Here is a 24,432-nt window from a genome sequence, read left to right on the forward strand (position 1 = left end):
TCTTCTGCATATGAAACAAGACAATTCCTTTAAAACACTAGAAATAATAATTTAATGTGTTTGTGAACCTTTGCAACCTGATTTTTATAAATACAAGAATAATGCAAGGATGGGGGCAATGAAGCAACCTCATCAAATAGTGTAGGTTGATAACGTTATCCAGTTTCAGATAAATATTGACACTTTGTATTGAAAGTTTGTACAATTTTCCAATATACTTTATGGATCACTTCCTTATGGTTTTCAAGATCTGTTCTGCTGGTTACTTCAGAGATGAATGGAAAATGAAAAAAAAAAAAAAAGTCTATGGCCATGTGATTCATACACAATTTGTTGCAGCACAGTACTCAGACATCTCATTGGTAAGTAGCTGTGTAACCTGTAAGTCCATGTCTATCAAACAACCATAGACTAAGTAAGGAGAATGAATTCCAGCAGAAGAATGAATGACAGCAAGCAGATCTAGAAAACTAAGGAAATTATACAGAAAATACATTGGAAAATTGTATAACCCCTTTAACTTGCAAAATAAGATTGCAAAGTTGTCACTCTTTACTTTTGTAGAAACTCCTCACCACTGGAATGTGAAGCTTGCTGAGTGGTTTGCCATCCAATAGATACGAGCCAGTATACGTGACATATTCAGCATAGCACTGCGGTGCTTGAGGAGTGATATAACACAAGATTTTCCTCTTTTCTTCAATCTTCTTTCTAATTTGCAAATATTCAAAATATGGGTTAGACCTGTCACTGTGATATGGCTCAATTTCATCCAACTTGATCGCATTGACTATGGCAGCCAAAGTCTGTTGTATCATCTCTCGAGTTTGTTGACTAGTGTTGCTTATTATCTGCTGCTGGAGTTGGTTAGGTTTCTGCAGCTTTCTCTTTCGTGGGTGTTGAGTTTGTGGCTCCTCCTCTTCACCGTTTTTAGTCTTGCCACGGGTAGTTGGTGTGGCGACTACCGACTGCTCTTTTTCCGCAGGGGTGGAGTTTTGTTTATTCTGGTTGGCAAGCATCTGAGCCCTGTTACGTGTCATACGCAGAGGTATCTCCTCCACTTTAGGTGGTTTGGGAACATCAATGGTTTTTGGTGCCTGTTCTGGAACATCTATAGTGGGGTTGATCTGAGAGGCCTCTGCTTGTACAACTGCATCACCATCAACATTTTCTATGGGTGTACTTTCCTTGCCCTGGTCATCAACAGTCTCAAGGTTCTTTGGCAAGATCTGAACACAGGTTTCTGAAGAGTTTAAGTTTACCTGTACTTTAGCCTCAATTTGTTCCAGCTGCACAAATGGAACTGGAAAGGATGATGGGTCAAAGACTGGCTTTGAAGGCTGGGAAACTTTAGGAGCTTCCAAAGCAGATTCTTCAATAGAGTCAGTCTTCTCCTCCGGTATTTCAGGAGGGTCAACTACTTCCATTGTACATGGTGGTTCTTTTGGAGATGCTGGCTTTGGAAGATCAATTTCACTGGGATGTATTTCACTTGTTTCACTCTCAATAGGTTCATTAGGAGGAGTGGCTGGTGCTTCTGCAGTGACTGACTGTTCACAAGCTTCACTGTCATTCTCATCTTTGACTGGAAGAGGGAGTTCCGGTAGAGAAAAAGGACCAAATTCCAAGTCATCGACTACTGAGGAAAATGGATTAGGCCAAGGCTCTGTCTCCTCTTGTGTATTTGGGTGGATTTCACCAGATTGTGCCAAATTTTCATTAACAGATGCTAAAGTGTCACCAATGGGGTCAGGGTTAACCTGGGGCTCTGCTGACATAGTTTCTGGTTCCTCTGGAGGAGTTTTGCAGTTATCAAAAAATGCAGGGAGAGGAGTAGGAGACATATATGGGCTCTGTTCTTCAGGTTGAGGCATAACCTCCCCTGCTTCCTCCTCCACGTCTTTCAATTCCTCAGGAGCAGCTTCAGACATAGGATACGAAACGGGAGAAACTGGGTAAGGAGCATCAGACGACAAGAAAGGAACTGAAGTTGGAAGAGTTTTGTCTGATGGGCAAAAATGCTTAGGTGACTCTGAGAATCTTTGGGGTGACTTTACAAGATCAGATCTCAAGGGCCAGCTTCCTTGTTCCTCTGAATTACTACCCATTAGACTCTGAGGCATAACAGACTCTGAATTACTATTTGCTGGACTCACCCAACCAAGATTTGGCTCTGAAATTGGTGAATCAAATGTATTTTCTTCAATTGGAGGCAGAAAGCCAGAGTCTGGAGGTGGTGGAATAAAAGCAGGTTCAGGAGGTAGAAAAGAGGATTCTGAATGTGAGGCATGAAAGCCGGATTCCCGAGGTAAATAAGCATTCTCAGGGGGAGCGAAATTGGATGTTGAGTGGATCACATAATTTGGCTCTGATGGTATAAAGGATGGCTCTGGTGGCATAAAATCTGGCTCCTGGGGTAGAAAGGGTGGCTGTTGAGGAATATAAGTAGAGTCTTGATGTAAATAATCTGATTCCTGTGGTATAAAGTCAGGTTCAGAAGTATAACTATTACTGTCTGGAATAAAATTATTTTCAGTTTCTAAAAAGGCAGACTCCGGCTGCAGAAAGTTGGACTCTGGAGGAGAAAAGCTTTGTTCTTGAAGAATGGATTCTGTAGCTTGTTGTGCTTCTGCAGAATCACATTGTAAGCCAAGGTCTGGAGGAACAGCACTTTCAGTCGAAGGCTCTAGCAAATCATCTCTTTCTGAAGGAGAGGATTTTGCTTGTACACCCGAGTAGACACGGTCAGGAGATGGGGCAATGCTCGCAATATCTCCAGGTGCAAAAGTAACATCATCAGGTGGGTAGCCTGGTGAATAGTAACCAGGAGACAAACATGGAAATTTCTCTGCAGGCACAAGAGGTTGAACCTTATCCTCCATCATCATCTGCATGGGTGAACTGAAGCTAGAAGATGCTGGAACACTCTGCTGCCTGAAAAATTTCATCTCTGAAGCTGGAAACTCCTCTTCGGGAACTCTTCTTACATCAACAGACACTGAACGACTTCGGTTAATGGAGGAAGATAATTTAGTTGGTGTTTGATTTGGAGTATCTGACATTCCAGATGTTGAGTACCGGTCAAAAAAAGTTGGAGAGCAAGCATTCATTGACATTGCAGACACAGGTAGAGTATGCTGGCTATCTGAACAGTCAAACATCAGCTCTGGATAGTCCTCAGTGCTACACGATGGCGTTCTAGGAGTCTGCATGACCTCTTCATAGCTTGGGCATGAGATTACAGATGTAGGTGTTGGTACACCAGTTGGCCTATTCTGATCTGGTCTTGGGGAAGCTGTGAGCACTTCCTTAATTTGGGGGCCATTCAGCCAGTCTTTAGAATCATTCCCAACCACAGCTTGAGTTTTATTTTCAGAAGCAGATATATTCAAAGGGGGCAAATCTTTTGCTTTCTTTTCTTTTTGAAGAGGGTCAGTCACAGACGTTTTCTTGTTGCTCAAATCCAAGCTGCGCTTGCGCAATTCTTCAGCTTTTTTCTCTTTCAACTTGGGATCCCCAGATCGGTGCCTCATCTTTTCCATTTGTTTCATTCTTTCCTTATGCTTTTTGTGCCTCTCTTCTATTTCAAGATCTTTCTGGCTAAGCATTCTTTCAAAGCTGGTCATCATAAGGTCTCCATCACCCAAAAGTTTTTCTCTCGGTCTGGTGTCTTTTTTGTTGGCCTCTTTCATCAGTGTAATTTTTTCACTTCCGTTACTGATTTTGACATTGTCAGTTTTGTCTTTTTCAGTATTTTCTTTCGATCTGTCTTTCACCCTGTTTTCACTAAACTTTCCCAAGTCATCTTTAGATTTATCTTTTGAGTTTACTTGGGGAGGTTCTCTATTTTTGACCTCATCCCTGTGATGCTTAAAAAATGCCTCCAAATGTTTGTCTCTGTGCTTTTCTTCTTTATTTTTCTCACGATGTTTATCTTTCTTTTTCTTCTCTTTTAAAGCTGGTGTGTTTACGCTGTAAACTTTGTCCTTTTCAGACTTCTTTAAAACCTCTCTCTCAGAATCATGCTTCTCTTTTTCTGATGTAAACATGTAATCCATACTACGGTCCAATTCCTCCTCAGTCTCTGTCTTAACACTGAACACTGGAAAAGAGTCTGCATCTCCTGCAGGGGCCTCTTTTTCATACTGGAGAGACTCTCGCCTGCTGTAAGTATCCTTAGAATCGTCTGTTTTTTCAGATTTTTTATCAGATTTCTCTTTCCGTACTTTATCTTTCTCATGGCTTTTCTTTGAGGACGATGAAGAGTGTCTGTTTCTCTCTTTCTCTTTTAGCTTCTCTGCTAAGCAAGGCACCGGCGTCGAATCCTTGTATTTTTCCTCTACAGGTTCAATGTTTGTTATTCCAGGAGGCTCAAACATGCTACTTGGATCTTGGCCTCTATCTGTAAAACTATCCGAAGAAATTTCACTAATCTTATCATTTGAATCATCTTTATAGTCATTGAGAGCTTCTTCCTCTAACTTCTCCAGCAGACTTTTTTCAGATTCCCCTTTTGTGAACTTCTTTTCCTTAAAATGATCAGACTTCTCTTTGTGTTTAGTTTTGATTTTCTCTTCCAAGGGATGCTTCTTGTCCTTTTTGTCAGTCAGCACTTTTATCTTACAATTCTTGTCTTGGCTGGAATCTAGGGACAACCTATCTTTGCGGTATTTGTCAAGAGAATCCTTGTCCTTTTTGTCTTTGTGTTTTTCTGTGCTCTTCTCTTTTTTCTCTTTTCCAGGCTCTCCTTGACCCTTTTCCTTTTTTCGCTCCTTCTGTTCTCGCTCTTTTTGTTTTTCCCCAGAATGCTGTTTGTCACTGCAATATTTTCTGTGTTTGTCTGACTGAGATGTATCTTTGTCTTGTATGGTGGTCTCCCTTTCATGGTAACTGTCCACTCTGTGCAAGTCATTATAGGATTCAGTCATTTTAAACCCAGGTACAAATCTTTGCTCCTCTTCTTCACTTTCGTCAGTAAAAATGTCAGAGATGCTATACCAGTTTTTTCCCCTTGCCTTCTTTTCTTCCTTCTTGTCACTAAAGTCTTTTTCTAAACTTGAGGTTTTATCTTTTTTTTCGATTTTCTGATCAGAGAAAGATTTTCTGTCTTTGTGCAAATCTTTGTGTTTGTCTTTTGACTCTTTCTTCTCTCTAGATCCTTTATCTGTTTCCTTTTGACTTCTCTCTGCAGATTTCTCAGCCTTCTCTCGCTCAGTTTCTTTACATTTATCTCTGTGTTTTTCGGATTTTGGTTTCTCCTTTTTTTCTGAAGCATCTCTCTTCTCTTTACCAGAATGATGTCGTTCTCGTGTCTCAGAATTTTTTGGAAAAGAATCTTGTTCAGACTTCTCTTTAAAAAAAGGCTCCGAACCATAGTCATTCAGTTCTTCTTTATAAGACTCTTCTTGTTTTACCTTGGAATCTCTTCGATCCTTATTTATCAAAGAATCTTTTCTTATACACTCTAAATCTTTATCTTTGCGGATTTTTGTACACTCCAGAGAGTCCCTTCGTTTCTTTTCCTTCTCTGCTGTATATGATGGTGTGCCTTTGTGAGAGTCCATTTGGTCTTTCTTTTTGTCCAAAACTTTGTCTGAAGAGTCCCGATCTTTCCTTTTAAGGGCTGCCTCCTTTTCTGGTTTCTCTCCATAGTCCCTCTTATCTTTGATTTTGGAATCTTTTTCCTTAACTTCTTCCTTAACAGATTCCACCACTAGCTTTGGGATTGTATCATTTTTGCTCTCCCGAAAATCTGTGAAGGACGAGTCCCAGCTATCTTCTGCCTTAAAATCAAAAGAAGAATCTGATGACATTTCAGATATCCATAAACCTTGGTCATCTGATGTACTATACTTTGCTTCCTCATCTAAAAAGTTACTTTTGTTGTTAAACTCTTCAAAAGAAGCTTCTTCCTTGTGAGACTTTTCCTTCTTTACTTTCTCCTCTTTAAAGATTTTCTCTCTCTCATTTTTAGAAGATTTCTCCTCTTTTAGTTCAGCTTTCTTTTCAGATTTTGAGGACTTATCTTTAACTTTCTTCTTCTTCTCATCTTTATGCGTTTTAGGTTTGTCTTCTTTGGGAGATTTCTCCTTAACAGCTTTTTCCCGATCTGTTTTGCTAGGCCGGTCTCTGTCCTCTTTCAAGGTTTTACTGTCTTTAACATCTTTCGCCTTCTTTGATGACTTCTCCTCTTTGGCAGCCTTGCCTCCCTCGTCTCTAAAAGACCAGTCCTTGTCCTCTGACTTAACCTTGGAGAGGGATTTGTCTTCTTTCCTGATGAGATCATGATCGTGTTTTAATACTTTTAATTTTTCTGGAACGTCAACTTCTAAAGACTTTTCTGATTTTTGCTTTGAATCTTCATAGTCAAATGAAAAACTTTTAAGAATCTTTACATCCTGGCTAGTCTGATTTTGAACCTTTTCTTTATTTTTGTGTTTATGTTTTGTTTTATGTTTTTTCACTACTTTACCTTCTTTGTCTAATTTGGGAATGGCACCTTCAACATGAAGATGGAAAGAGTTCTTTTCATATATGCTATTATGTGTGTTAGTTTTCTTTTTGTGCTCATGTTTCTTTTTAACCTGTTTCAAAGACTCCAAACTAGAATCTTCTGATGAATAATCATAATCACTAGTTAACCGAGTCCTTGTGGAATCTGACAATGAGCTAACATCTGACCAGGTAGGAGATGATACAGTTTTCCAATTGTCTGTCCTCCAATGCTTCGAGTGCTGGTCTGGGATATTAGCATTGTGCTTCTGTGATGCTAAACTCCCTTGAGAAGATGCAGAAGATGCTGATAAAGAGCTAAACAAAGAAGTATCCTTCAAAGCTAAGGCAGAGTCTTTCACACAGTTGGAACTGTCTAAGGAAAGCATATCATTCTCAACGTCACTCTCCAAGTTTTCACTTTCACTCTCAGAACAAAAAATGTTATTTTTCTTTCCAAACTTTACTTCTTTATTTTTTGTGTCTTTCTTCCGCTTCTTTTTTACTTTACTCTTTTCTTTATGCTTGGCCACAGGTTGCTCCCTGGTTTTATTGCTCGGTAGTACAGTGTGAGCTGACAACCGGAGCTTATCAGCAGCCCCTAAGGAGACAGAATTTTCCTCCTCATCTGATGTATCAGATAAGATACGGCGAGCAGCTTTCTTTGGTGCAGTCGTATTTTTAGAGTAAGTTTTTACTTCCATTTTAGGAATAGAAATATAACTGTTCGCCTTAGTCTCTTTCCGGAAATCTTTTTTCAGCAAATGTTTGTCATCAACAGGAGGTACACGGTCTTCCTCGTCATCTTCATCAAACTCATACTCATCCTTAACTGGCGTGCTTTTGGGGGGTTCCTGATGTTTACCCTTGTGTTTAGAGCCCTTTTCAAACTCTGAGTCCGTGTTATTGCCATCAACCGAGCTTGAAGGTGCAAAAGAAGGAGCATCCTCTTCCTCTGAGCTTTCTATTTCAAAATAAGTAAAAAAAAAAAAAAAAAAAAAAAAAAAAAGTTATTAGTATCATGTAAACAGACTACACAAATCTCTATTAAAAGGTAAAGTTTGCCAATAATAACTTCATCCTATCTCTTTTCATCCCTACCACAAATATTTGGGTTACATTATTGTGGCATTCACAAAATAAAAAATAACATGCTGAAGTTATTCTGTTGGTTGGTGCAATTATAGCAAAAGGTTTTTGTTACATTTTAATTTTACAATAGGTGTACCAGGATGGCAGAACTGAAGCCTTTACTGCAAACCAGGCTGCCACAACAGTCTATTGACAACTGTGCCAATAGTGAGAGACACCGGGACCCTGCAGTCATTGTTGACGGCCTGATCTAAACCAGTGATGGCAAATCTATGGCACGCGTGCCAGAGAGGGCACGCAGAGTCCTCTATGCTGGTATGTGTGCGGTCACCCTGATCGCTCACTAACTGGGAATCCGGTACAGGATTCCCCTTTAGTGAGCGATCGCTGCCTTCAGCTGGTTGTGCAAATGCAGATCCAGCTGAAAGCTGTCAGTGTATGCCGTGCATACCGCGCGGGCTACACGGACTACAGTCTCTGACCTCTGCACTGGCACGGGTGTGATGACGCAAGTCATCAGCGTGCGCACTGAACAGAAGAGAGGACGCCCAGCATTGGACCATTTGATGCTGTGTGGGAGGAGGCTACTGTGGACCATTTGATGCTGTGAGGGAGGGGGCTACTGTGGACCATTTGATGCTGTGAGGGAGGGGGCTACTGTGGACCATTTCATGCTGTATGGGGAGGGGGTCTACTGTGGAGTATACAGGTGTAATCCTGTGTGGGGGCCATTGCAGGGTAGATTGTAGTGTGTGTGTGTGTGTGTGTGTGTGTGTGTGTGTGTGTATATATATATATATTGTACTGTGTGTGGGGGGCCACTGCGGGGAAGATTATACTGTGTGTGTGTGTGGGGGGGGGGGGCCACTGTGGGGCAGATTGTATTGAATTTTTGCGACATTCTTACGGGCTTCGGTTTTACGGTGTTCACTGTGCAGCCAAATTGACATGTACCCTGTATTCTGTGTTTCGGTACGATTCCGGGGATACCAAATTTATATGGTTTTATTTACATTTTGACCCCCTAAAAAAAATCCAAAACTTAATTTTTTTTCTAAAAGTCGCCATATTTTGACAGCCGTAACTTTTTTTATATGTCCGTGTACGGGGATGCATAGGGCGTCTTTTTGCGGGGCCGGGTGTACTTTTATAGTTCTACCATTTTCGGGAAATGCTATCGTTTTGATCACTTTTTATTCAAATTTTTATCAATCAAAACAGTGAAAAAACGGCGGTTTGGCACTTTTGCCTATTTTTCCCGCAACGGCGTTTACATTACAGGAAAAATATTTTTATAGATTTGTAGAGCGGGAGATTTCGAAAACAGGGATACCTAACATGTAGGTGTTTCACAGTATTTAACTACTTTAATATGTGTTCTAGGGAAAGGGGGTGATTTGAATTTTTAATTTATATTTTTTTTTATTTTTTTTTTACCTTTTTTTATTTTTTTTTAAATTTTGCATTTATTAGACCTCCTAGGGGTGCTGAACCCCAGGGGGTCTGATCACTAACGCAATGCATTACAAAAAAATATCATTTCTTTTGCAGGCTGCATAGACCAGCCTGCAAAAGAAAGATTGCAGACCGGCCGGGAGCCTTTAACAAGGCTCCTGGCTGTCATGACAACGTCACATCGGCCCTGGAGCTTGCTCCAGGCGCCGGCAATCACCGGCAAAATGGGCGCCGGAGGCGCCATTGACCGTGGCGCCGGAGGGGTTACTGCCTCCGATCGGTCCAGGGACCAATCGGAGACATTAGTGCTGGTTGTCTACTGCTTAAAGCAGTAGACATTCGGCGGCCGCCCGTCTCCCGCGCGGTGGCCATAGTTACACACCCGGCATGCGCCGCACTATTACGGCGGATGTCGGGAAGGGGTTAAAAAGTAAATTCACTTCCTACAAATATCCCATTGCCATGTAGCGCTATTGGTAAACAAACCACACAACATAAGATTCTCTCAAATGCAGGCTTCTTCTGTACAAAGTTAATTAGTTGTAATGAAGATGGAAGTACAGTGGGGGCATCTTCAGCTCCTCAGCACTAATCCTGTCCAGTGTCACTTTGAACCGGTCATCTAGTATGAGTTTGGACTTTCCTCTGCTATATGACAGACACGCTCCACCAGAAGGGGAGAGAGAGCGATAAAAGGAGAAGGTCTGAAGCTGGGCTAGATTTGTTCTGGGGAGACAGATTGTGACACTCCAGAGATTATCTTCATGGCATTTCTAACTTAATCTGCAAAAAACAAACTTTGTTCACAACGAACCTGCATTTGTGGGAGTCTAAGGTATCAATGGAATGGCTAACAGCCCTATAAGGCAATGTGATTTTTGTGGAGGCTAAATTCTTGAGGACAGTTCAATTTAATCATGGTGTGTATTTCCACTTACCTGTTGAACTTTCCTCGCTGGAGGTGTAGGTACCCTTTCCCAGAAGTAGATTTACCATTGTTGGAGAATTTGCAACTTTTAAAGGGGTCTCTCCCTTTCGGTTACTTTGATGAGGATTGCCTCCATATCGTAACAGCAGTTTCACAACCTGAAGAATTATCATAAAGCACATTAGTAAAATAAGTGGATTAATGGTCACCATTGAGAAACAAATACAATAGAAACTTTTCCAGAAGTTAATGCATAAACAGAAACAATATTCGTGTAAGCAGATATTGCTACTAGGCAGATGAATAAGTGTATGTTAAGAAATGCCATACTTGCAAACCAAAAATTAAGTGGTGTTAGAACCAAAACCTGAAGATTCAGTGGTTACACTGTAATAGCTCTTCCTAGCACTGCGTGAGTCTATGTGCATTAGTCAATATTGTACAGATAACTGTGTGAAGTTATGTGCCCTGACCTCCTGCACTTCTGATGAAAAGGTTTTTCTGTATGAACAGGAGGTTGGCCTTCCAATGCTAGTCTATTAGGTACTCAATGCATCTTCCACAGATAAGATAAGATAATCCTTTAATAGTCCCACATTGGGGAAATTTCAGCATGTTACAGCAGCATAGTAATACAGGTACAGGATAATACACAGTAATATAATATATAATGATCATATGTGGCCTCACAGGTGGAAGGTTTTTTTTCCCCCGTAACTTATAGGGGCTCTATCATTGGGAAAAGTCATTTTTAACTAATCACATCCTTGCATAGCCTTTAGAAATGGTATTTCACACATACATTTAGTATGTAAATTGCCTCAGTGGTTTTTGAATAAGTCAGTTTTTAGTCATATTGTAATTAGACTTGGTGCACCATCGTGCACCCTTTTTGCCATTGTTTCCTATGGGTGTATACAGCGCAGCCTGCTGCTGACTTTCTGCTTCCTGTTTGCACACACACATAGGAGATAACAGCAGAGACAAGTGCTGCTGGGAACTTCCTGTGCTGGCTGGAAGGTAATTAGCATATGAATAAAAACAGACTTTTCCCAAAAACCACTGAGGCAATTTACATACAAAAGCTAGGTGTGGAATAGACTTTCTCAAGGCTATGCAAGGATGTGTTTAGTTAAAAATGCCTTTTCCCAATGATAGAGCCCCTTTAAGACCTGCTTCGTATTAGTTAGTCTAATATCGAATAAAAGTGCACTTGCCTTGAAGTGACCATTATTAGATGCATCATGCAGGGGAGTGTCATCATCCAATCCTTTGGTGTTAACTTCTGCTCCAGCAGCCAGCAGCTGTTTTGCAACATCATAGTAACCTCTGTTACAAGCCTCATGTAAGGCCGTCCATCCTACAGAAGATACAAGTTTCATTGTTCCAGCCACAATTCAGACATGGAGTGTGTATCTCGAAATACGGACAGATTAGGAAGCTGTTAATAACTGAATATGTCAAAACATACAATGGAAAAAAAAAAAATTAACATTCAGCTTAACTAATCAGTTTTTAAAAGAGATGAGCACTTTCAGACCAATATTGAGAGACAAACCATCTTGTTTGTATAATAAAAAGTTCTACAATTTTCCAATATACTTGCTGTATCAATTCTTATTTCCTAGATCTCTGATTGCTTTTCATTGTTTATACTTCTACAATATACATTCTATAGCTTACCTTTTCTAAATCTCTGCTTGCTGTTATTTATTCTGCTTAAAGTAGATAAAAATTAATCCATGGTCATGTGATATATGGTACATGGTCATGTGTAGAGCTGGTTATCGTTACAGCACAGTAAACAGACTTCTACCTGGTAACAAGCTGTGCACCGATGTATCTATCCTATGATCATGGACAGCAAACAGATCTAGAAAAGGTAGGATTCAGAAAATAGAACTAAAAAGTTAGTTTTTAATTTGCCTCTGATTATTGGCCTTAAAGTCGACAACCCCTTTAATGGAGATCTAAACACTAAACAGACACTTTAATGTCAGAAGACTTCTTACAAGATTAATTTACCTACTTTGCTACACTACATAAGCTCAGCCATATATGTTTTTAAGTGCTGTAAGGGCCCAAACACATCAGTTCTACAACTTGGAAGAAAGGAAATATAATCTATATGGGTTACCTGCAAAGTCTTTAACATTGACATCGGCTCCCTCATTTATGAGCTCTTTGATACGTCGTGCATCACCTCTTATAGCCGCCCGATGTAAACGAGTCTCCCCCCGCTCATTTCGCTTATTCACTTTGTCTTTGGTTTTGGAGGCGGAGTTTGGAGTCCCCTTTTGACCGACTGTAGACTGAGAAGGATGCTTTGGTGTTGTGTCAACTAAGAGGGAGAAAAGAGAGAAGAAGAAGAAAAGAAAAAAAAAGTTAAAATATTAATCTAAGGTGTCAAAAGGTTGCATATTAATGTCCAAATTGCAGAGGTTTTTCCACCAGAATGTAACAATATACAGAAAAGTTAAAGGTCTGATCACTGGAACCTCTGCTGATCGCAGGAATGAAGGGTCAGTAGTGTTAGGGCTAGTTCACATGGCAGAAAAGACTTTTTTGGCATGGCTAGCTGCAACAGGATGCCGATGCAGTGCATCAGCATTCCATTATGGCTTCCCACTCCTGATTAGGCCTGAAGGAATGGGCCTAAACAGGAGCATGTTTCGAGCCCTGAAATCCGTGGCAAAATAGGGCATGTTGCTTCTTTTTTCCACTACCAGCTAACAAAAAAAAACAAAAAAAAAAAGTGTGGCTCCCATTTGAAGTGAATGGGAGCCTTTTTTGCAGGTGGATTCCGAAAATCATCAATGGAAATCAAATTTATTAACCAATGGAAGCCTGGATTTGGAGTCACCTCGCAAAATTAAAGCGGAAAAACACACTACAGGCTGATGCAACTTTGATGTAATGTCCTTAAAGGGATTCAACCACTAAAGCAACATTTTTTTCTAATTACCAGGTCGGAATAGCCTTAAGAAAGGCTATTCATCTATTACCTTACAAGAGCAAGAGCGGCCTCCCAAAAATGTCCGCCAGCCATTTTTGGGAGCCCGCTCTTGCTCTTATAATTCAATACAGGAGCGTACTGCGCAGGCGTCGGAAGTTGGACCAACAGAAGAAGACAGAAGAGGCGGGGGTTGCAGCTGAAGATGGAGGTGGCGCTGGAGTGAGCTCTCGGGCAGCAGTGGGGACACTCCCATCGCCATTTGAGTGTTGGTGCCCGCCCTCATTGCTGCTGAGAACTCATTTACATACTGGTTAAAACTGATATTTCTAAAGGAACGGTGCCGCGGAGACCACGTCTAAAAGTAAGACGAATAGCCTTTCTTAAGGCTATTCCAACGTGGTAATTAAAAAAAAATATGTTGCTTTAGTGGTAGAATCCCTTTAAAACATGTCAAAATGAGGCTGAGTAGTGTGTGTGGCCTCCAAGTGCCTGTATGACCTCCCTACAACACCTGGGCAGCTCCTGATGAGGTTGAAGATGGTCCCCTGAGGGATCTCCTCCCAGACCTGGACTAACGCATTTGCCAACTCCTGGACAGTCTGTGTTGCAATGTGACACACTGGAGGCGCTACCAAGAGACAGGCCAGTACACCTGGAGACGAAGCTACAAAGCGAAACGCGCGTCAGGGGCGCGTTCGGTGGTATGTGATTATGTTATTACATCTTGTGTATTAGGGTCTTGCCTGTAACTTGCTTGTTCTATAGTGGCTGCTTTCAAATGCAGGTCATTCACTGTTTCATGCCTATCACAGGCTCTTTACTATTTATATCTCAGTCATTTCCCCATGCACATTTTCAACACTTAACTATTTGCCTCCAGACATTATTGAAGCATTGGTCCCGTCTCTACATGTTTGTACATTGTTAATTTTATATGTATTTACAAATAAAGATTGTCTATTTTACTCCTACTTGCAGCACTCAGATGTCAGCAGAGTTACACGAATCTTCTAGCAAAGAAAAACACAAATAAAGTCCTATGTGACACTGGATAACATTTGCAATCTGTAAAATTTCCTTGCAATCTGAATAAAGTCCACAAGAGGGAGCGCTTGCTTCATGTCATATTTTACATGGATCTTTCTAATATACTGTGTATTAAAGACATAATACAGTAATCAGGATTTTATTCCCTATATTTTTGTCAATGCGGAAATGGTCAAAAATTTGAAAAGGGCACAAAATATATGAAACCAACGTCTAAAACTCCACATTCTAAATTTCATAAAGACATTTCTTTTACTCACATTCAGTAACAAAACCAAGGAGAAATTGTAAGACAAGGTGCAACAAGAATACATGACCAAGAATGTCTGTACAGTAACACTAAAAGCCAAGCTTAGCTGTAACTGGATTTTAGAAAGCAGATAAACGAAAGTCTATTCTCTAGGAGGATACAGATGCCACTTACATACCCTGCTGATAGTCACACAGGGCCGAGTCTGGAGATTACTTTCATTCAGCTGCTCTGTGCTACTGTGTGAACAGCTCACACGGAATAGAAAGTAAACCAGATCATTTTGGAGGTATCCCTGCATGTGTAGTACCCCCTACAGCAAAAAGGGCACACCTGCCAAGCATCAACACTTGCCTCCTTGAGCATTGTAATGGTCTCAGGATGCAGAGCATTCACAGACATGTCATTCATTACCTGGGCTGTTGGCAGACTCTTCTGCTGTCATCTGCATAAGCAAAGCAACCTGCTGCCGCTCTGATAATGGGTATCCAGCTCGAATTCCAGATATCCCAATACCAAAAGGTAAACTAGACTTCCGGTTGGCAGGCTCTTTCTTGATTCTTTTCTTCTCCGGACCCTGCTTTTCTGTAAAGGAGAAAAAGAAATCTCAATGATTAAACATTAAAAAAAAAAATTAAAAAAGGGGAGAGGAGAACTTTAAGGGCTAGTTCACACGTGAGTATAAGGGGAGGTTTTTGACAGCGGATTTCGTGTCCAAAACCTCCCCTTATAATGGTGGTCTATGGAGACCGCCGGGCTTCTTTTTTCCGCTAGCGGCGGGCTGTTGCTAGCGGAGAAAAGCGACATGCTCTTTCTTCAGGCGGAAGCCGCGCCGCACGGCTTCCGCACCCTCCATGTTGGCTCATTCATTTGAGCCGACAGTGGAGGTGAAAGCCGCGACTGCGATGGTCGCGGCGGGCGGGTTTTGACAAGAGAGAGACACGGCTCGCCGCGTCTCTCTCTGTGTCAAAACCCGCACGGGCAGTGCACGTGTGAACTAGCCCTAAGGGGGTTTTCCAATTGAACCATGCAGAGAAGCCATCTGCACTGTACTTGTGACTTCGTGCACCTCAAAATGTGGCCTCTTTCAAGATGTGCACCCCAATAGCACCAAATCATTTTCAGCCTGCAATGGCTGCAGAAGTTGGACTGTGTGAAGGAGTAAGGAGAATTATTGCAGCGCCTACCTCAGTAGCATATTGCACATGGTTTAGTTCAGATCGCTTTCTCCTAGCTAGAATTACTACAGAATATTTGTGACCTCTTTTGAGTGAATCTCCCTATATGAAGTACAAGTAAACCAAGGCTGGGTTTCCATGATGCCTTTTTACTGAAGAACTAGGTACAGTTTATAACTGTGGCATAAAAAACGGAAAATCTGGTGTACTGACATATGCTACTTATGACTGCAAATAAAAACTGCATGCAGATAAAAGAAAAAAAGCACTGTGTGAACCCAGTGTTTGTAATGTAGTTGCCCCAGTTAAAGGAGCAGATTTCACACCAGATCTTGCAGTGCCAGAATCTCCACTGGTCCCTCAATGTCTGGTTCTGATACCAGGTAATGTGACATAGCTCCCCCTTCCCCCTCTCTTTGCATTGATCCCATGATGAATGGGGGCTGGCTGTTACACTCAATAGGCAAAGCTGCCTGCTTATCTGTGGATTAGCCATGACACAAAAAAGTCTTTGCTTAGCTACTGAAATGAGCATAAGATGAACAGTTTGCCCCATGAATCGTAACCAGCATTTTTATTCATATAGAAACTTAGCAAATGCTAGGGCACACACACACACACACAACATTACATAGTAATAAAACATTGGAGAGGGCTTAGTGCCTGCAAAAGCAAACAACCACCAAAATAAGCTAATTGGCATGTTACATAGTGTAGGAAGAACAGCAGAAGTGGAGGTGCATGGACCAGGGCTCAACCTTCAGTTTAATAATCATTTTACTGTGCTTTTTAGGACTTACACATTGTTGACCTATCCTGCAGATTGGTCAATAGTATGTGTTTGGTTGGGATGCAACACCCATGACCACCACCATTCAGCTGCTTAGAAGGGTGCGATGCGAGTGCCGTAGCCACTTCCTGGTGCTGATGACATCATGTATTCTGATCACATGGTACAATAGTTATGAGTAGGATTAAGATTAATACCGAGCACTAGTCCTACAATGTGTACTGGGCTGTGCTTGTATTCAGTGAAGAGTCTGCAGTGCTCACCTGAACATTGCGGCCTCTTCAAACCAGCTGATCAGAGGGGTACCAGGTTTTTGACTACACATATTCATAAGCTATCCCAAGAATACATTTTTGGGTCATCATTTAATAGCTGCTGCTGCATGGTTTCTGGCACAGTTTGAATGTCTTCTCAAGCCCCGCTACTTGCAATCAGTGCAGTTAGTAGAATATACAGCACCAAAACTATGGTTCTGTACTGTCAGATGGAAAGGGGCGTGATTCTGAGCTCCACTCAAAAGTGGACAGACTTCAAGCTCAGAATCACACACCTGTACCTGCTACTGCCTGACACCATCAACAGTGGAAAGACTAAAATTGAAAACGAAGCAACAAAACTGCACTGATTGCTCAGGAGTGGTGGGGGCTACAGAAAAAAAATTACAACTGTGCCAGAATCAGTAGGACTGTCTACTTAAGGATGAATAGAACTGGAGTTGAAGATAAATAGTAGTAGATGACAGTAGTTCTTTAAGGAAGCGTTGCATCACTGCAGCACACATGGACTTATTCGACCATGCAATGACCTACTAACAATTTTAGGAAAGGAATACAAAAATACATTCTTCCTGGTGGAAAAGGGGAACTTTAGGTTTAAGAAAAACCTGGCATTAACCTATAGGGAGCTACTGTCCAAACAGATGGTGGAAAAGGAGACGTTTGGTCTGGCACTAGGGAGGACGTATTTGCTTATCCATCTTCCTTCTGATCATGGCTGTCAGCCCTTGATAACGGAGTTGGACTGTGGGTAATAATAATAATAATAATAATAATAATAATAATAAGACAGCCACATGGACTGAATTCCAGTCTTTAATAGGTGGATACAATGTAAGGGTGGATTCACACTTTGCAGTCATATCTTTTTTAGCCAAAGTTTCCTTGAACATTGTGAAACAAATTACAATAAAAGGAGGAACATGTGAATACACCTAGAGCCCACAGGGAACTGCTCTGTCTGAAAACCCTCTAAATCACTAACATATTCCTGCAGCTTTAAATCCATTTCATGTCAGTGGAGATGACTCACTGACTGGCATTAAAATACACCGAACATGAGAACCCTGAGAAGAAGACACCTTAACCCTTCAGTGACTCTTGTGCTTCAGATATACAAATAAACACATTAATGACATCAGCAAGTAAACAGTCTCAGTGCACATAAATGAATATAACAACCACTGGATCCGCACAAATCAGTATTCTCTAAAATAATTTTGCTTTCCGTAGGCAGCAGAATCAACAAACATTACTCAACTGCTTTAACAACTGGAGAAACAAAGACAAACCAAGTCAAAGCTAAGGACAATAAACAGCAATGCCAACTGTACATACCAGCTTTCCTCCAAAATAAGAGGGTCAGATTGATTTTCTCTGAAATAAGGACTGGGGCTTATTTTCAGGGTAAGTCTTATTTTTCTGGACGCATCTTGTAAAATGGTTAGGGTTAAAAACCCTAACTTACATTCTCAATTGATAGGGGTCTTTAACTTATTGGCGCTCACTCTCAACACTTTTTGCAGCAGTGACACTGTGCCCCCCTCCCCTTTTTGAGTAATGGAGTAGGGGCATCTGTGAGAATTCGCAGGGACGGCACCTGATGTCTGGTCATGTAGGTAATCCAAGCCCACAGCATAGTGGGCGGACTCTGAACCGGGCTTTGCCATGTCGTGGTGGGAGATAGTGGGGTACTTGTCCAGGACGGTTGGTAGCTATGTTGGGCCTATTCTCCCTTTCGGTGATGCCATGTGCCGTGACCTAGCACTGGAGGCGTAGGTTGTAACTAATCAAGTGGTGATTTTTTTTTTTATTTTTTTTTTGTATACACGTCTTTCTTCCCAAAAGAAAGACCATCAGAGTCAATGGGAACTGACACAGATAGAGCGGGCTCTGCCTGTGTCCATTACTCTGCTACAGCTACAAAGTATATATAGTTCTATATATTTTCTCTCTATATCCATCTATGCACACAAACACACCATTTCTTCACCCATAAATGGTCTTACACGACCGTGTTGAATGTACGGTCCACAAGTTGCTGATCAGCAACACCAGTTGCTGATCGGCAACACCAGTTGCTGATCGGCAACATAGACTCCGCAGATGTCCGTGTCCTGCCGCACTCACCCATAGAACTCTATGGGCGAGTCTGTGCAGTGCCGCAATTCATAGGCATTACGGACATGTGGACCATAGTTGCGGCCCGGCCACAGCACGGATAAAATATCCGGTGGTGTAAGAGGCCACATTGAATATAATGTGTCCACAAATGGTCCGCAATTGAAAACCCTCAATTGCGGACTTACATTACGGCCGTGTAAGACCAGCCTTATAGCAGTCAAGTATGAGGCGCAAACAGTCAAATACAATTTCGAAATGTTGCAGGATGTGGGTCATGGGTTTCAGCTTCCTGAGAGTGCTCTTAATATGCAGTCTATATATTCTAGAAATGACAGCCTTATATAGGAGTGAAAATAAACTAAAATAACCACACTTTCAACATTACATACAGCCCAGTAATGGTCCAACCAAATTGTTATGCCACTGAGGGCATACCTCGACCCAACATTGTAACCACCTTAGCCCGCCCGCCCCCCCCCCCCCCAAAAAAAAGGATGCAAAATTATGGAATAAACACTGGTTAAGTTGTTTAGGATCCACTACAAATTGTTGCAAACCCTGAGCAACAACATCAGCAGGGTAGATATATTTAAAGGGATCTTCTTCCAATAAACAGCCTTTTAATGTGTATAATAACTGAGTAGTCACTTCTGTGATTTAGCATAAATGAACCCCTGCCTCCAAAACCCCTCATCGACCTTCCATGTCTCCAACATTTATGTGCAGATATAAATGCTGTCCTTTTATAAAGCAGGTTTCAAATAGAGGCATCACAGGCCCCATGTAAAGCTTTTTATGTGCACAGGTCCTTACATGTAGACTACAGAGGTGTTCCTTTAAGCAGGTCATTTTTAGAGAGTCAGAAACACATCTAGGAACATTGTTTTGCTGGGTTTACTAAAGGCGGTGCAGTCACAAGACAGGAAGCTGAAGAGGCCAAACATTTCAATGCATCAGCTTTCACTCAAGACGGAGTTGATCTTAGCCTGGGGAAAATACTCAGAAATATCCCCAATTTTTATATCACAAGAAATGTTCAAGTTTCTCTGAACATGGACAAATTATGGGATCAAACAACATAAATCACCCACAAAGAATGCATCACTATGGCCAGTAAAAACTATCAGTCTAACGTTACATTTAAAGGGGATGCCAGAAAAAAAAAAATAAAAAAATCCGAACACACACAATTGGCATTACATAATAAAAAAAATAAGCAGTCCTTTGCTATTCGGCTATTTCCCTTCCTTTTCAGCATCAGCGCTCTAGTGCCACAGAAAGCTGTGGTAAATTGTATTCACATCAGCCCTGCACCAACAAAAGCAGCTTGAAACTGCAGGGGATTTAACAAAGCATGGCTTCTTTTTAGATTATGTCTAGCCTTAGCCCCATTTTGCTTAGCCAGGTCAACCTGTATAAACATATTTTGGACAATGACATGATTAATGCAGATCCAATCAATGATTACCAGAGAGATCCTGTATTCAGTGAAACAATGGGTATGGGATTTTGCACTATCGGCAAGCAAAGTGGGACTGGAGGTGGAAAGTCACAGACTGAGCCATCAGTGATTGGTGATAATTTGTAATCAAGACAATATACCGTATATACTCGAGTATGAACTGACCTTTTCAGCATAGATTTTATGCTGAAAAAGCCCCCCTCTCTTATACCCGACTCAGGGTCCTGCAAGGACCTGCATAAATTAAACAAAGGGGGAGGTCCTTTAGTGCTACAGTAATGATATAGGACACTCCCCTTCTCTAGCAAGAGAGATGAAAGCCAGGGAGGCCCCTGCTGCTGTCCTGCATCCAGGAGAGGAAGCTAGAATAAAGTGAAAGTAAAACACACCGGTATCTTCCAGGTGTACTATTCCTAGTAAGGTCAGGCATTTGGGGTTATTAATTTAGTTTCAGTAACTCCATGTGCCTCACATTAATAGCAGTTAACCCAATCTTGTCCCTCATATTAACCCATGTGCCCCATATAAGGGTTACTAATATGACACACACATGGGGGTACTAATAAAGAACCTTAATTATGAAGATACCTAATTATTACCTCCATATGTCCCACATACCAGTAACTTATGTGAGGCACACAGGGGGCTAATGTAAGGGACATGATGGGGTTAACTGCTATTACTATGAGGCGCATGGAGTTACTAAGCTGTAATGCACGTGACCAGACTTTTTAGGGGGGAGATTCAGCTTATACTCTAGTATATACGGAACTCTGTACCAGATTTAGAAGAAAGATCATTTCTGTTCAGTCTCTTCTGCAGTATTTATAGATGTATTGAGCACATTATTGCTGGACGGCATCAGTCACTGGCTTGTCACTCAAGTAATGTGGCTCAAAAGGAAAGAAAAGCAGTTCCTGTAAAAGAAGACGAACTTCACTGGCACACACAGAATGGAGAATTTTGCTTTACCTTTACCAGAGAGAAACACACTAAATAGGACCTATCGCCAGGTCTCAAAAACCCAAACCTCATCTGATGGGCATGGTCACCAAACATTTTGTTGTTGAGTATATCTATATCCAGTCAGTCATAAATTAAGTGGAGTGGTAACACTACATAAAGCACACTGATCACCAATAAAAACTAGTGTTAACACCCACTTGGCTGACAATTAGCATAAAATATAACTTCTTTGTCATGCTGAGCATTTTGAGGTTTCTCCAAATCTGTTCAGCTATTCCAGAGTCTATACATGAGTCCCCCTGCGAACTTCCGGTAGACGCATGCGCAATGGAAGGGCAGCAAGAAAACTTCCGGTTCCTTAGTGAATTAACCAGGGCTGGGTATGTACTTCAGGGTATGGTCCTCGGGTTACGACGAGCCTGCTGCAGAACCTCATTTTCTGAATGCTATACAGTGTATAGCATTCGGCAAATGAAGGCTGATTGTGTAGCAGGCTCGTCCTTGCTACGAGCAGGTAAGTATGCTGTTACCAGTTGACTTTTTTTCATTGAAATGAATAGACCAGCGTTGATTGGCCAGTGGCCAGTGATTTGGCCAATCAACGCTGGTTCTGCCAGAGGCTCGTCTGAGGAGGCGGAGTCTAACATCGGACTATTCATTCCAATGAGAAAAACTCTTGCCTGCCCGTAGCAAGGACGTGCCTGCTGCAGAATCAGTGTTCATTTGCCGAATGCTATACATATATATAGCATTCGGCAAATGAATATATATACTGTATAGCATTCAGCAAATGAGGTTCTGCAGCAGGCTCGTCGTAACCACAAAACAGTATGCCTATACCACTGCTAGACATGGCAAACTCTCAAAACCGGAAAGAGATCTTCGACCGGAAATAGGAAGGGCGGGACATAATCCTTTGTTATTGTTGTCAAAGGGGGACTCATGTATTAGATGATGTATGACATTGGGCTATACATCATGCTTCCTGCTGTAGTCATTTTTCGATTTTCGTTTTTGACTCCGTCTTCATAAATTTCATAACTTATTTTTCCCAGAGCCATATGAGGGCTTAAAGGGAGTCTAATCATTTGAAAAAGTTTTTTTTTTTTTTTTTTTTTTAAACTAAAAGGCACAATTATATCTTTACTTCTTTGATTCTCCCCGTTGTTTCAACAAAATTCGGTTTCTTCAGGTATGTTAATGAGGCTCACCAACCAGCCCCCCACCCCTCATACCTTTCATGCTTCTGCTTTGTCTCCCCCGGAACTTGTGCAGGCCTCTGACGCACGCTTTACCTATCTAAAAAGCAGACATTTTGCGTTTGTCTAACTGAGCATACGAGCACAGTACACTAGTGTAGCAGACCATCAAAATGGGCACTTGGACTTGCGCAGTCAGCTCTACCCGAACCCCCAGTGGCACAACAGATGACGCATGCTCGAGATTTAAGATTGTTACAGAGTGGCGCCAGAGGCAGAAAAAGTTCCAGAGAAGAAGGAGGGGACAGAGCACAAGTATGAAAGGTTTGGCCTCATAAGCAATACCAGAAAAACAAATTTTTGTAGAAATGGCAGGGAGAATCAAAGTACGGTAGTAAGGTAGGAGTGGAATTGCTTTTTTTAAAGGCTATTCCAACGTGCTTTTAATTAAAATTTACTTTCAAATGATAGACTCCCTTTAAAGTCTGCAGCACAAATTGCTCTTTGGAATGGTACCATTTAATATTCTATACGATAAACTGAGAAGTTGGAAGAAAAAAAAAAAAATTCACAATGGGGTGCAATTGGAGAAAAAACAGAATTCAATGCCCATGATCAGAGTAGACTGATTGCAGACATCATCTCCGGGTCTCTGCTGTACCTTACAATGGAGATCCAGTAGCAATGGTGTCCGTCACCTTTGAAGACCCGACAACCGCCATAATAGTACAGTGGATGTCAGGAAGGGGTTAACGGGTTAATAAAACATGAAGGGAAAAAAAAAAAGATTGAATACATCTCTAGTTGTAACTGCAGATGCTTTGAGATCAGCAATTTTACAGACATACCGACAGAACACATTGCTTCCCGCATCACCATTGCAAGCTGAAGGACTATAAGAAGGTGCCTGACAACATAGGGAGCTCAGGAGGCGGCGGGGCTTGGCTCCCATTTATATTACTTCATTTATTATTCAACAGTTACTATCACAGCATTATCACCTGGTAGAGCTATCCAGTTTTCTGGCATCCTGAAAAGCCAATCTCAAATGGTGTCATATCATAATATATTAGTATTGAGGCAATAGTGAGGTCTGGTATTCATATATCTGTTGCTTCCCAAAGCTCCTTAAATAAATATGCATAATACCGCAGACATATAGGAAAGGGAATGATCAAAACTACAACTATTTGCCATTATGCAGTCTGAAAACAATACAATAGAGTACAACTCCACAGATCTCCCAAGTTTCCCAATGCTATTGAGATACATTCGGCAGGAGTCTGTGTGTACTAAAGTCCCCTGTTCTCAAACTCATTGGGAGTCTGAGTCACCAATATGCAAGTTATAAAAAATGAGCTTTGATGGGAACTCGTTTAAGGCTAAGGCCCCACGTAGTGTCACACAGCCAAAAAAAACCACCCAAAAACAAAGTGGGGAAAAACTGCAGCAGCAAGCATTACATTTTCTCAAGCGGCACTTTTCACACAAACCTCTGCAGACTTTCTGCTTCAATTGTAGCTACAGGGAAAACAACGGGCGTTTCTGTAGGTATAACAGACATACTGCAATTTCCATAACTGCAACGGTTTGGGAAATCACAGCATCGCTGCTTTGCGTATTTTTCCACAAGGTGGGGTTGGGATTAGCTAGAATCCATCCACCTTGCAGTGACTGTAAAACACTGCGTCCCCCCCCCAGCACTTCTGCCATGTGGGATGGCAGGATGGTTTTATTATTTCAACATGCTGAAAAATAGGAAACTCTGTGGGAAAACAAATCCGACGCTTTACATTTAGAGTCAGTGACAACGAACCACGCACGTTTTCCATGGCGGAATGTGTGTGGAAAAAATTACACATTACCATACCCTCACAGCTGGCTTCACACTGGTTTTTCCAACTTCTAATGCACAAGGCTTTTCACTGCTGTTTTGGTGAAGTTTTCTGCAATCAGAAATTTCTTAAAAAGACTGCAAACACTAATGCATTTCAGATTAGATATCTTTGGATCAGCTACTTCCACACTTCATTTTTTTTGTAATCAAATATTCCCTACACTGACTATGCTTGTGATGTCAAGGGGTTCCCCAACATCCACACTACATTTGGCATTGCCAAAGTACTATAAGTGACTTTTACAGTTAATAGTCCCAATGAAACCCAACTCAGGAAGTCAGATCTAAAGAGACAAATGTAAGGAAACCTAATACAGTTAA

The 24,432-nt window shown here is 41.4% G+C and overlaps 1 protein-coding gene across 2 annotated transcripts in view; it reads right to left on the bottom strand.

Annotated features, from left to right (window-relative positions):
* The window catches only part of ANKRD11 (ankyrin repeat domain containing 11), a 163,991-nt gene that overhangs the window by 8,104 nt on the left and 131,455 nt on the right, over nucleotides 1-24,432 (bottom strand). For both annotated transcript variants that reach the window (XM_075281940.1, XM_075281939.1), the window contains exons 5-9: nucleotides 14,635-14,805; nucleotides 12,105-12,308; nucleotides 11,185-11,327; nucleotides 9,978-10,125; nucleotides 576-7,456 (exon numbers count right to left, since the gene is read on the bottom strand). In XM_075281940.1, coding sequence (XP_075138041.1) covers nucleotides 576-7,456; nucleotides 9,978-10,125; nucleotides 11,185-11,327; nucleotides 12,105-12,308; nucleotides 14,635-14,805 — 7,547 coding nt within the window. The remainder of the gene's footprint in view (nucleotides 1-575; nucleotides 7,457-9,977; nucleotides 10,126-11,184; nucleotides 11,328-12,104; nucleotides 12,309-14,634; nucleotides 14,806-24,432) is intronic.

Source organism: Leptodactylus fuscus, chromosome 7, assembly GCF_031893055.1.
Source record: "Leptodactylus fuscus isolate aLepFus1 chromosome 7, aLepFus1.hap2, whole genome shotgun sequence".
Lineage (NCBI taxonomy): Eukaryota > Metazoa > Chordata > Amphibia > Anura > Leptodactylidae > Leptodactylus > Leptodactylus fuscus.